The sequence below is a fragment of the Aythya marila genome, assembly GCF_965140915.1.
Source record: "Aythya marila genome assembly, chromosome: 1".
In the NCBI taxonomy this organism is placed as follows: Eukaryota; Metazoa; Chordata; class Aves; order Anseriformes; family Anatidae; genus Aythya; species Aythya marila.
The window spans coordinates 164224075-164236830 of NC_139042.1; the positions used below are offsets into that span (position 1 = coordinate 164224075).

General features: G+C 43.1%; 1 protein-coding gene across 1 annotated transcript; it reads right to left on the bottom strand.

Moving 5' to 3' along the window:
• Positions 1-7630: 7630 nt before the first annotated feature.
• Positions 7631-12756, bottom strand: LOC309874146 (heat shock 70 kDa protein 12A-like; the record flags this gene model as incomplete). The annotated part of the gene is made up of 4 exons (XM_082752076.1): positions 12458-12756; positions 10040-10264; positions 9528-9699; positions 7631-8676 (listed from the first exon to the last, which is right to left on the bottom strand). Exons 1-4 carry the CDS (start codon positions 12737-12739, stop codon positions 7631-7633), a joined length of 1725 nt encoding a protein of 574 aa, XP_082608202.1. The 5' UTR covers positions 12740-12756.

Sequence of the window (12756 nt, forward strand, 5' to 3'; positions counted from 1 at the left end):
GCACGGAGCCTTTGGAGGAGAGCAGAGTGTGGGGTGCGTGCTCATGGCCCAGCTTCCTCCTGCCAGCAGAGCAGCAGGCCTGCCTCCTGGTGCAGCACAGCGCAATGGTGGCGGTTCTGCACAGCGGGCTTGCTTCCCTTTCAGTTTCTGAGAAACATCTGGCTTAGACAGCAGCTGACTGGCAGGCTCTGTGGCCCCGTGGGGCCATCTGCTAAGCGACTCTCTTAAGTTTCATGTTTAAGGGCAATAAGCCACTTTAGTTATTACGGAACAGCAGTTAATCCCCAGCTTGATAAATGCAATACATATCTGAGGAATTTAGAAAGTCAAGCAAAGAGAATTCTTTCTCCAAATAATGGGAATGTCATTGCTCAGTAAGACACTGGCAGTGTAGTAACAAAAGGGGGCCATTAGCCAAAAAGAAAACAGTACCAAAGCATATCCTTGGGGCTGTGCTGCTGCCCTCCTTGCCCCAACAGCCACATCTGGATCATGGTCCCCATTCTGGCTGCCCGTAACTGTCCTCCCCACAGTGCCACGGAAGGACTGATATGTCGTTTCACTGGCTGTCTGCACGCAAGCCACACCCAGAAGCAAAGAGCGCTCACCGACCCTGACTTAGATGTGTGGGAAAGATTATCCTGTGCATGTGGTGAACAGTCAGACTTGTTAGCATCACTGATAAGCATCGACCTTGTGCCAAGGGGCATTGAGCAGCCTACCCCTGTTTATCTCGTAATCAGCCTTTGCGGATGGAGGTCCTCAAGCTCGGTATGAGAGGTTGCTGAAGGAGGGAGTCTTGTGGTTGTGGGACAGCCCTGTTTTGGTGGCAGAAGAGAATCTTGACGGCCACGGTGCCCAAGTGAAACCTTTTGCTTCATTAAGTGTCTCCTAATTCCTAATCTGTTATATTCCTTATCTGTTATATCTGTCACCTTATTAAATATGTTCAACTTTGAGAAACTGTCTCAGTGGAAGTCCTTGGTGGTTCTCTGTGGGAATAGAAATGTTGTTTTTGCAGAGTTACATTGTTTAGAAGGAGGGAATGTGGTACTGAGATATGCTTACAGTGATAAGAAAGTTTAGCAGGCGACCTTGTAAAATGCAGACAATCAGACTCCTTAGGACAATTAGGTGAAAATCATGGTGTCAAGTCAAGTCAGATAAGTGAAGAAACATTACCACTTCAAGCAGTAAAAATGTCAAAAGAAATTTGAAATTTAACAGGCCGGCGACTGAAGGCCATGCATTGTTTGTGAAGCATCAGATAGATTGTGAATCTGGATTACCCACTCAGTGGGGAAACAGGGGAGGGTCCTGCCATCAAAAGGTATATAAACTGTGTTTTGGAACTAGTAGATGCGCTCTCTCCTGCTTGTGGGGCGCCCGCCATTGCAATCGCGAATAAATTACTACTTCACTGAGATCCTCGCCTGAGCCTAAGTTATTGGCTACGGAGTGTTTCTCACAATTTGGGGGCTCGTCCGGGATCCAGTCACCTACTGGGGAGCCCCACCACCGCAGCAGAAGAAGGCATGCCCCTCTGATTTCAGCGGTCCTGTGCATCGACGGTGGCGGTTCTGCGGAAAGCTGACAGAGGGCCCGAGACTGGTTAAAGAGGCAGGATCTGTGAAGTAGTGGGGAAAGGAAGAAGGTAGGCACTCTGGGTTTTTAAGAATCGATCCGGTAACTCTGTGCACAGACCAAGGTAAGAAATATTAAGTATTGCCTTGGGGGTCGGGTGATCTGGTGTATGGTAAGCCCTTGCACGGGGAAGTGTTGGCACTACACCAGGGGAATCTGGTGTACGGTAATCCTTGCACGGGGAAGTGCTTGGAAGTACACCAGGGAATCTGGTAAACTCAGGTGTGCGGTAACGCTGGCACGGGGAAGTGCTTGGCGGTACACCCCCATCTTTCAGTACGTTGGTGTGTGGTACACTGCAGAAGGGAAAATTCTGTAGCACATACTGGCGAGGGTTAGGAAAAATGGGAAAATATGAGTTCCAGGGGACAGGGAGATATCCCTGGGGGAGTGCCTACTAATAGTTCTTCCTGAAGAATGATAAGAAATTGGAAACATAATCCCAAAATTAGAGGGATTGTAAAAGAAAAATAATTAAAAAAAAAAAAAAAAAGGTTAAATATTGTGTATCAGTCTGGACAAAAGAACCAATTAAGGAAACAGCAGTATTTTGGCCAAAATATGGGTCCGATGAAAATTCAGGCTTTAAATTTATGTGTAAACAATAAGATTCCTTTTTCAGAGAAGGAGCCAAGTTATGCTCCCTATAATCTTAATATTGAACTGGTGGCAGCAGCAGTCACTCCAGGAAGGGAGATAGGGACTGTAATTAACACTGTCCCTAAAGAAGTATCGTACTCTAGGCTCTGACAAGAATTAGAACAAGGTAGAAGATATATTGAGAATTTTGCCTTCCCTGATACTAACAGTACTAACACTAACTGTGTATTCTCTTAGGTGAACTACCCCCTCCTCCTTACCAGCAGAGAGGTTAGGACTTTTAAGAAGGAGAGGAATTCTTTATTCGAGGACCTCAACAGCCTAGTTGAACAATTAGACCAGTTCCTACGACCTTATTTATACTCTTGGGGGAGGGAATTATGTCTATAAGTATGTTGTTTACAGGGAAAGAAATGTGAATGATCAGGAGGAGAGCTGCTATACAAGAATGGGAAAGAGCTCATCCTCCAGGACCAGGGGTAATACCGGCAGGGCAGAAATACCCACTTGCCAATCCTGGCTGGAATAATAATAGTGTGCAACACAGAAATCATATGAGAGACTTGGGGTCAGAATGAGAAAGTACTTGGGGATGAGACCTGATGACCCAGTATCCCAAGGGCTCTTGAAAGTTCATTGTGTGATTAAAGCCTTGCAAAATATGCAGAAAATGCTTCAGAAGGTGGGGGAATGTAGTGAACAGTCACTGGGGGACCCTCCTGCGGGAGGCCCTGGAGGTGTGTGTCTGGAGGGGAGATAAGAAGGAAAAAAAAAAAAAAAAAAAAGAGATCGAAACTAATGGTATTGACAGTGCAGCGGGTAGTGAGGCAGAGGGTTGGAGAAAGATGAAGAAAATCTTCAGGGGGAGTCAGGGCCAGGATGGAAAGGAGAGGAAGAGAGATGAAGGAATGGCAGGCAAAGAAGGCTGCCTGTGTTGTGGCCCGAGTCCTACCAGAGACATTAAGTGTGGCCAGGCTGGCCACTTCGAATAGGAATATCTGGAGTGGAAGAAGGAGGAAAGAAGGAAAATGGGATGAAATATGCTATATTGATATGTTGTTTCAGTATCTTGGAGGGAAAAGGTACGGAATTAAGTTGGACCCTGACTGAGCCTTTGGTGCTGGTATTAGAAAAGTACAGTCTGGAGAAAGATGAAGGAAGTGTTAAAAGGGTTGCTGAAGGTGTTAAAGGTGTGGCATGTCATATTTAACAGAGCTGTTTGAAGTTGAATGAGCAGGGAAAGGTGATGTAGGCATTATCTAAGTAACAGTCTAGAAGTTTTGGTATATTTGCATATTTGCTGTGGTGTTTGTTCAGTTTCCCAAGCATCGGGGAGGGGGGAACAGCCTGCTCCACCAGGGGCCTCTCCAGCGGCCGCAGGGGGGCTTCGGCTCCAGCGCCTGGAGCGCCTCCTCCCCCTCCTTCTGCACTGACTTTGGTGTCTGCGGGGGGGTTTCTCGCTCTCCCAACTGCTGTTGAGCAGCAGGTTTTTGTTTGTTTCTTTGTTTGTTTGTTTTCGTGGATGTGCTCTCACAGAGGCACGGACTGCATTGCTCATGGCTTGGCTCCGGGCAGCAGTGGGCCCCTTTGGGGCCAGATGAAATTGTCCCTTATCTGCCACGGGGAGGCTTCTGGGTTTTTCTCACGAGGGCTGCCACTGCAGTTTCCCACCCCCCCACTCACAGCCCCCGAACCTTGCCATCAAACCCAATACACTGGGGTAGCTAGGTCATTACTGACTTGTAAAGTATCAGGGATTAAATTAACTAATGAAACCCTAAAAAGTGATGGGGGTAGAAGGGGCTGGGATAACAGTGCCAGTTTTGGGGGATACCAAGCTAAGACTAGGGAATAAAATGATCGCTGGGCAATTATTGTATGTATCCAAGGCAGAGACTAACTTGTTGGGAAGGGATTTGATGATTAAATTGGGCATTCAAATAGTAAATTATTAGACTGGAATAACAGTGTAACTAATGGAGTGCTCTCAGGCCCTGAGAGCAAACGTATATTCACCTCTGACTGGAAAGACCCTGAAATGGGGGCAGAAGCAACAATATAGGTGGACAATTTTACCTTGGGGGGTTTACAGGGCCACCTATCTATATGGGTAAGTTTTAAAAAAGATTTTGGAGCAATTACAACCTCCCAAGGAGGTATTAATGTTACAAATATGTGGATCATTTTCTATTGTCAGGACAGGAGAAAAGAGTTGTGAAGAAAGCTACTAACAAGCTATTCAACTTTCTGGGAAAGCAGGGCTTGAGAGTATTAAAAAAAAAAAAAAAAAAAAAAAAAAAATCCTCGCCTGAGCCTAAGTTATTGGCTACGGAGTGTTTCTCACATTCTCCGAAACAGGCAAATGTTTGACTGCAAATACTTTCAACCTTGTGAAGCTGTTCCAATGAAAGCCCTTCGTAGGGCTCTGAAACAGGCAAACACCGGACTTTGGTAAATCCCCTTTAACACGATAGTGGGACCACTGGTTAATAGGCCCTGCGTGCAGGAGAGGTTGTAGAGGAAGCAACAATCCTGCAGCTGCTGAATTTAATTCTCTCCCAATGCATTGGGTTTCTCCTAATGTCCAACCAGGACATAATGGATATGTCACAGTCATGGTAAACACAGTGCTAAAAAGAAAGAAAGAAAGAAAGAAAGAAAGAAAGAAAGAAAGAAAGAAAGAAAGAAAGAAAGAAAGAAAGAAAGAAAGAAAGAAAGAAAGAAAGAAAGAAAGAAAGAAAGAAAGAAAGAAAGAAAGAAAGAAAGAAAGAAAGAAAGAAAGAAAGAAAGAAAGAAAGAAAGAAAGAAAGAAAGAAAGAAAGAAAGAAAGAAAGAAAGAAAGAAAGAAAGAAAGAAAGAAAAAGAAAGAGAGAGAAAGAAAGAAAGAAAGATTATTTTTTTTTTTTAAGAAGGAAAAAATAGCTATGAAAAAATATAGTCCTGCATGGGAAAGCACCTTACAATCTCCTCCACGTTGCTTTCATTAGTATTGCAGGTGTGTCTGGCAGTTCTCTCCTACATTGAGCACTGTGGGCTTGAGTGGAGCTGTGTTGTACTTTGCACTTGCTGAAGTACAAATTCAAAAGGATAAGAAAAATATGGAGTGCTCTGTTTCAAATTCTCCTTTTCGCTCTCCAGTGGCACAGATGGACTTGAAGCAGGTTTGGTCTGGGGACCATGCACTGCCAGACTGGGAGCAAGAAGGACAAAAATAACGGCATGGGGAATGTACAAACCATGTGGACCTTAATCACCCAGAATAGCCGTTACGTATTTTACAGAAAAATATCATATCACTCTATAGAAATCTACTCAGGTTTCTGCTGTGAGTATTTTTAATGTGCATTTAAGACTGTAAACATGAAAACACATGCACTGTATTCAAAATAGTTCAGCTTTTATACAGCATGCGGCATAACATATTTAGAGATTAATCCCCTGAATCCTGTTGTAATGACTGACAAGGATTAAGTAGATGGATAGCAGTGGTTCTAACACAGTCATTGCAGCTAACAAAGACTCCAATGCTGATTTTTAATTCAGTGTATCTGACTAACTGAGTATTAGCACCGGGACAGTTCAGCATTAGGCAGAGAAGCTATATCCTTAGTACACACAGACCATAACAGTTTTAAGGCTCGATTGGGTAGTGGACCTGACCATGTGTAGGCTCAAGGAAGTGTAATCCACCCCATGACTATAGTCATTTAAGCTTCATGACATTTGGAATGTATCAGGTATATCACATACATTTTTGGGATGAGGATTATCAAGTGTATGTATTTCATGTAAGGATACTAAATGTTTCATCATAGTCCAGAGTTTAACATACAAACGAATTGTTAGTATAAAGCGTACTGCAGCAAGTATTAGCCAAACAACAACAGGGTGAAGTATCTTGTTGAAGATTCCTGTGGCAGTTGGCGACCATCCAAAGAAAGTGTCCCACCAATGGTGCTGTTCATCTTTCTTTACTCTTTTCATCGGTCAATGTATTTCTTCTATATCATGATGGACAGTAATCAGAGTCTTTTGTCCATTTTCTCAAACTTGTTTCATCAATAGCTTCAAGTCTTCATATAACAGTAATTTCTTCAGCATGGTAAGGTACATTCCAATAGGAGCAGGAAGCAGATCATGAAGTAAAGTATAATTGGATGTAGTAAGATAACAAGTGGTGACAGGAACTGAGTAACTAAAATCACATCCTAGAATTTTGGTAAAGTTACAAACATAAACATTAGAGTGATTACTTGTATTTACAATAGTATTATCTTTGACTATAGAATCACAATGGGTTCTCATGCAAACACATCGTTTCCCAATATATACAAGTACAGTTTCAAGGGTTTCATTAGGATGTATCTCAAAGTGCCAAATACATTGTCCAGTATCAAGACAACTGTCTTCGGCTTCAAGCATGTTACTTTCACAAATGAAGCCTTTTTGGTCACACACAATACATGCATTTGCATCAATTGTTTGCCACTTTCTTCACTTACGATGGGCCCATACTTCATGTTCCTTAAGGTAAAGTGTAGTTCCGTTATGATTAAGTCCTAATGCAATGATTGGATAGACATTGGATACTGTGGCATTGCTTATGGTAAGGTCAACTTTGCAGTGGATGGAGTTAGGCCATTTATAATTTAGAAAGTAATCAGAGTCTTTTGTCCATTTTCTCGAACTTGTTTCATCAACAGCTTCAAGTCGTCATATAACAGTAATTTCCTCAGCAGGGTAAGTTTCATTCCAATAGGAGTAGGCAGCAGATCATGAAATTAAGTATAATTGTATGTAATAAGTTGGTAAGAGGTGACAGGAACTGATTACCTAAAATCACATTCTAGAATTTTGGTAAAGTTACAAATGCAAACATTAGAGTCATGAAGAAAGTTAACTGCATCCCAGACAGACCAAGCACACTTCATTGTTACATGCTTTTCCTGGGCAAATTTGGACTCACACAGGTCACATTTTGCTGAGCCTGCTCACAGGTGCTCTAGACAGGAGGGAAAGAGATGAGCTTTTATGGAAATAGAAAACATTAAGCCCAAGTCAGTGACATAGGGAGTATCTTCAGCTGGACAGCTCCCAGATGTCCCTGAATTACTTCTTCACAAGGTATCTTTGATCGGAACAAGAGCCCTTTAATTATACATAATGTATTTCTAAGTGATATTCTGAAGAAAACTTAAATCCATTTAAATATCTCCCCTGGCAGTATTAAACCTGGACTCCAGATAAAGCGACCTGATTTTGAATTAAGGGTAAGACTGGATAATAAACTTTATGGTCCATTTGCCTTTTACATTGTAGTAGTTGGTACCTACTACTTAGGCTGTCCCTTGAATTTGTTGTCCCTGCTGCTCTAAGAACCAAGCATTTACACTGCTAAAAAATCTATCACAATTGTCCGACTTTGTTTGGAAGTAATGTCTGTAGCTGTGGCTTTAATTTCAGTAAGCCCAAATTTAACATCCAGCCTCAGTTTGCGATTCTTCCCCAGTCTTGTGTCTGGCATTGGTACTTCACATGAGCCAAGCAGTTCCATCCCTTCCTCATCTACATACTGAGCACACTGCTTTTCTGTGGAGTAGAAAGCAAAGCATGCACATGTCTGATCTGGTTCTATTGGACGAAAAATATATTCAGCAGCTTCATTTATATTCACTGACTCCTCAATTCCCACCAATTTTTTGAAGATATCTTTGCAATAAACAAGCCCATTATATTTTGAGACATATCGTTTACAAAAGTTGTGGATAGCAGCATCAAATCTTGTGGATACTTTTATACCATATGTCCGAGCACTGATTCTTGAGGCAATGATTTTTGGATTGACTCCAAATAAAACAGCCCCTTTTGCAATGGCAGCTTGGGCCTCCATGGGACAAAGGACATGATACTTCTTGCTAAAAGCCTGATGGATTGCATCCCTCAAGATGATGCTAGTTGAAAAACCTCCCACAAGTAAAATGTACTGGACCTTGGCCATCTCAGGCTTGCCAAGGATTTCCCTCAAAGTACCAACAATATTTTTGATACTGTACTCAAAAAAGCTCTCCATTTTTTCATATGTAATCATGATCATCCCATCACACCATACAGCTCCTGTGACTTTTGTGAAGAACTGAGAGATCTCCTTCCTGCTTTCTGCCACTCTTGTCAAGTTGTAGTAGCAACGTATGTAGACTGCCTCCCTGCTGGCAGAGCATTTTTGTAGACTGAAGTTGTACATCATATGTTGTAATTCAGTAGGGTGTCTCTTTACATATTCATCCCATACACCATTGTCAAATATTTCTCTGAGGAATGCACTGAAGTTTTCATCCACTCTGTTGCCTCCCCATCCACCTCCAGATGCCTTGTGTAACTCCTTCAGATAATGGTTTTCCTGGATCTCATGTACTGTGATGTCTATTGTGCCACCTACACACATACACACAGACAAATGAAGTTAGATGTTCTCTCTGAGTTACACAAGATCCTTACTTTTCACTGAATATAGTCTTATTTTCTGAACTCCTGGGTCCCAAGTGTATTTTTCTGGTGCGTTCTTTTTCACATCTGCTCTCCTTCTCTATTGCCTGTATGCCTTTAGATTTCCTAAATTTAAGCACTAAATTTAAGTTGACTCTTGCCTTTTGTTACACAAGTTCCGAGTTAAAATGAACAGTGACGGTGAGACTGTGAGAAACCTGTGGTGCTCTTGATACTTTGGCAGTCTTTGTTCGCAATCACCAGAGTGCTCTTGGCAGTAAATTTATGTCACTCTAAAAAACTTCCACAGGAAACAACAGAAATTACTAAGTGGCGCTCTATCAACTATTCTTAATTATTTATTCTACAGGGCCTACTAGTCAATTACTTCGGCCAGTTCACTGGGCACTGCACTTGCTCCTACAGAGGAAGCTACACAACAGTAATTGGGTGTGTGTCAGTGGCCGGTGCTGGAACAGGGAGCAGGATGGAGTGGCATGATGGCAGGAGCTTGTGAAGCGACTGGCTGGCCTGAAGTGCTGGCCATCAGACACTCATTGACTTCCATTTGCCATGGATCAAGCCATTAGAAGACCTGTCCTTTCTTCCCATTTTGCTGCCTGCCCATGGGATCTCATGAAGAGAAAAATTAAAATAAAAATAGCATGACAATCACAGAAGTGGAGTTCAAGCTCTGGGACTGCTCTGCAGTCCTTTGGGGGCCTCTGTGTTAGACACAGCAAAACAGCCACTCTCCGCGCCCAGCAAAGATTGTACCTGTTGAACAGGGAAAACTTTACCTCCACAGTCAACAACAATATACTGGATCCCAGGGGAGTCTTCAAACTTTTTCTTGTCGTTGGCCTCTACGATAAACCCTTGTTGTGGAAGCTGTTTGCACCAGAGTGATGCAGCCTCTGGCTCCAGGGCAATAATCAGCTTCTCAGAAATCATGCTGGAGATGAGTCCTGCCTAAAATCACAAGAGAAGTGTCAGTTCAGGAAAGGTGGCAAGATCACTGCTGCATGAACACCATCTGCTAGTGAGGCTGTTCTCATCCACTCTGGAGTAATGCTTCTTGCACCACTGACCTCTGTGGGCTCATTTCTAGACAGTGGCAGGAGAAGGGGCAGAGCAGTGGTTGCTCCCAGCTCAGGACATCCCCCTACACACATATTAGGGGAGATTCATCTCCCTGATGGATAGAAATTTGAAATGCAGGTTGTTTAAAAAAAATAACATTTCCTCTTCCTTGATGGGTAAAGAAATCTGAGAAGATAACCTGAGGAAGTGGGATAACCACTGGCTTTACCTCTTTTGCTGCCAGCCGCATGAACTGCCTGGCAGCTGCACTCCATATGGCCGGGACAGTAATGACCCAGGTGATCTCCTGGGGGTCACAGACAGTGTGGAAAGAGGCCTCTTGGACAGTGTTTAGGGCATGTTGCTTCATGTAGCGTAGGCTTTCAGAAAAGACCATCAGGGCAGGAAGTGTCTTTCCATTGCTTGCTTCCATCTCCATGCCAGAAGTGACTTCCTACAATTGAGAGGAAACAGTAAAAATGTCTTGGGGTTAAATGTAGAAGTCCCAGTAACAGTTCTGTCCTCTTTACACTGAGCACTGCACAGAATGTGCTATAGAATGAGGTCCTATCTCCAAATCTCAGTAAATTCCCCCAAATGGCTTCATTATGTAGCTAACTGAAGTCTAATTGACACAGGTCAGCTACCAAACTTCTTGCAAATAATCTTTCAATAGGCAAAATACCCATGTGGTTGATAAGTCGACTGTTCCTCATGTTCCAACTTTTATAAAGACCCTATAGATCCTCCTGAACAGTAGTGGGGAGAATTGTACTTTCTATGTGACATCATCCTATATTTCCCAGGCATATGTACAGAGACTTCAGGTTGCTCCTATGCCCCAGTGTATGTAGTTAACAAAATATATACTGGAAAAATATACAGACAAATACCCCTCTGTTCTGATACGATTTATCTGTAATGTGTCCTCTTGGTTTATGGGCTTATGTGTCTGCCTGGGTGTATGTGAAACCTGAGGCAGGTGGCTGCTCTGACACTTTTTCAGTCTCTTCCAGGAGCCCCAAACTTCCTCCATCAGTTCCTGCTTCCCCGCTCTATCTAGAAATGTGGAAATTGTTGCCTGTATCCAAAGTTTTGTAAGCCAGCCTTTACCACATGTTTCTCTTTGTTCTGCTTCAGCAGCCACCAAAGATGGCTGAAACAGGCTGCCTAGCTGTGTCACCATCCCTAGAAGTCTTCAAAAAATGTGTAGATGCAGAGCTTAGGGACATAGTTTAATGGTGAACTTGGCAGTGGTAGGTTAAAGGGTGGACCAGATGATCTTAATGGTCTTTTCCAACCTAAATGAGTCTATGATTCTACGAAAGATGGCCCTAAATCAGAACAATCATCAACTGGATAAACAAATTAATGAACTTGGGACCCTTTACAGCCAATGGAGGTAAGTAGGCAGGTCCAGGGTCTGCCCAGCTATAATAGTCAGAAAAGGCACTGTGCAGCCACTGGAAGGAAAAGCAATCTATGTTCATTTTTACTTATAAAGTCATTTCCTATCACTGTTCCTGGCTCAGTCAACAGAAGGTGATACATTTTCTCCATGGGCACTTTTTGTGGAGATTCAGAAATAACAAGGTAGGTGTCTGGGAACTGTTGTTTCCCCCTCTTGTCTCTTTCTAATATTTCCCTTAACCATTTGCTCCGTGGGTACAGAGAAATGAGCTTGAACTAAAATCTCTCTCCAGAACCTCCTGCCCCAAAAGTGAGTGAGAGCCTATCACTCCATGGGTGACACTACGTCAGACCACATTGTTCACACCTTTCCTGGGGAGGGGAGTCCTTACGGCAGCCTCCCACCTCCCCCACACCTGGATCAGCACTCATTGCTTAGCACTGGAGGATGCTAAAGAGCAGACAAGGGACTTCATCTGGGGCTGACTCTGTTCTCTGGATTAGTAGCAAGCACACATCAAGTTGTAAGACTTTGTGCAAACACTCACCGTGGAGAAACACCAATTTTGAGGGCATACAAAGTAAAATGAAAAGCACAGAGCCAAAGTGAACTAATAAAAGCAGATGGTGACACTTAGGAAAAGTTAATCTCAATAGACAAAAAGCAGAAAAAGGTGGAAGACCTGTGGGAAGTGCTGTAGGACCAAAGAGCACAGACAAGGAAGCCCTGAAGTAGCATGATGTTTGGTTGAAGAAACCTTACCAGAAAAAGCCACGAACAATTCTGAACTAGCACAGAGCTGTCGGAGAAAAACAATAACTACTACTTGCTTGAAAGACAGACAGACACCCATAAAAATGGCTTGAGCACATTCCTTCAGGGGAGGGAAAGACAGGCTGACCCTGGGTCAACCCATCTTGATTACAAGAAACTTCCTTTGTTCTATGTACAAGACTGAGGTACAAAGTCCCAGAAAGAGGTTAGTTTCTCTGCTAAGTTCTAGAGCAGGGCAGTTTTTTGTTATAAACAAGTATTTGGCTTCAACGGGGTCTGCAGTCTCGTGTAGCTGTTAGCTAATTAAGAATGTAAATCATTTCTTGTTTATCAAAATGCCCTTTGACTTCTGTTCATTCATCTTGGCCAGCCAGATTACTCTGTCCCCTTCACCAATTCAACCCACATCCCTTAAATAAACAAATGGTTCTGACTTGCATTAGCAGTAATCACTCTACATACCTTGTTGTACAGTCTCATCTTGAAGTTCTGGAAGAAGTACCACTTGTCAGCTTCGCTGGAGGGCAGGCTCTTGTACTTCATCACAGCATCATAGCCAAATTTACTGAACTCCTTCTTCTGGTTGAACAAGATGCATGTGGGCGTCTTCGGGGTCTTGAGACCATGCTCCATTCCCCAGAACACCTGGCGGATTTGGTCTGTACCCGAAGCAAGGGAAAAACAGTACCCACTGTAGGACGTGCCAAAATCTATAGCAACAACAAAGACTGAATCGCTGGCCATGTTTGACAGCAGCACAA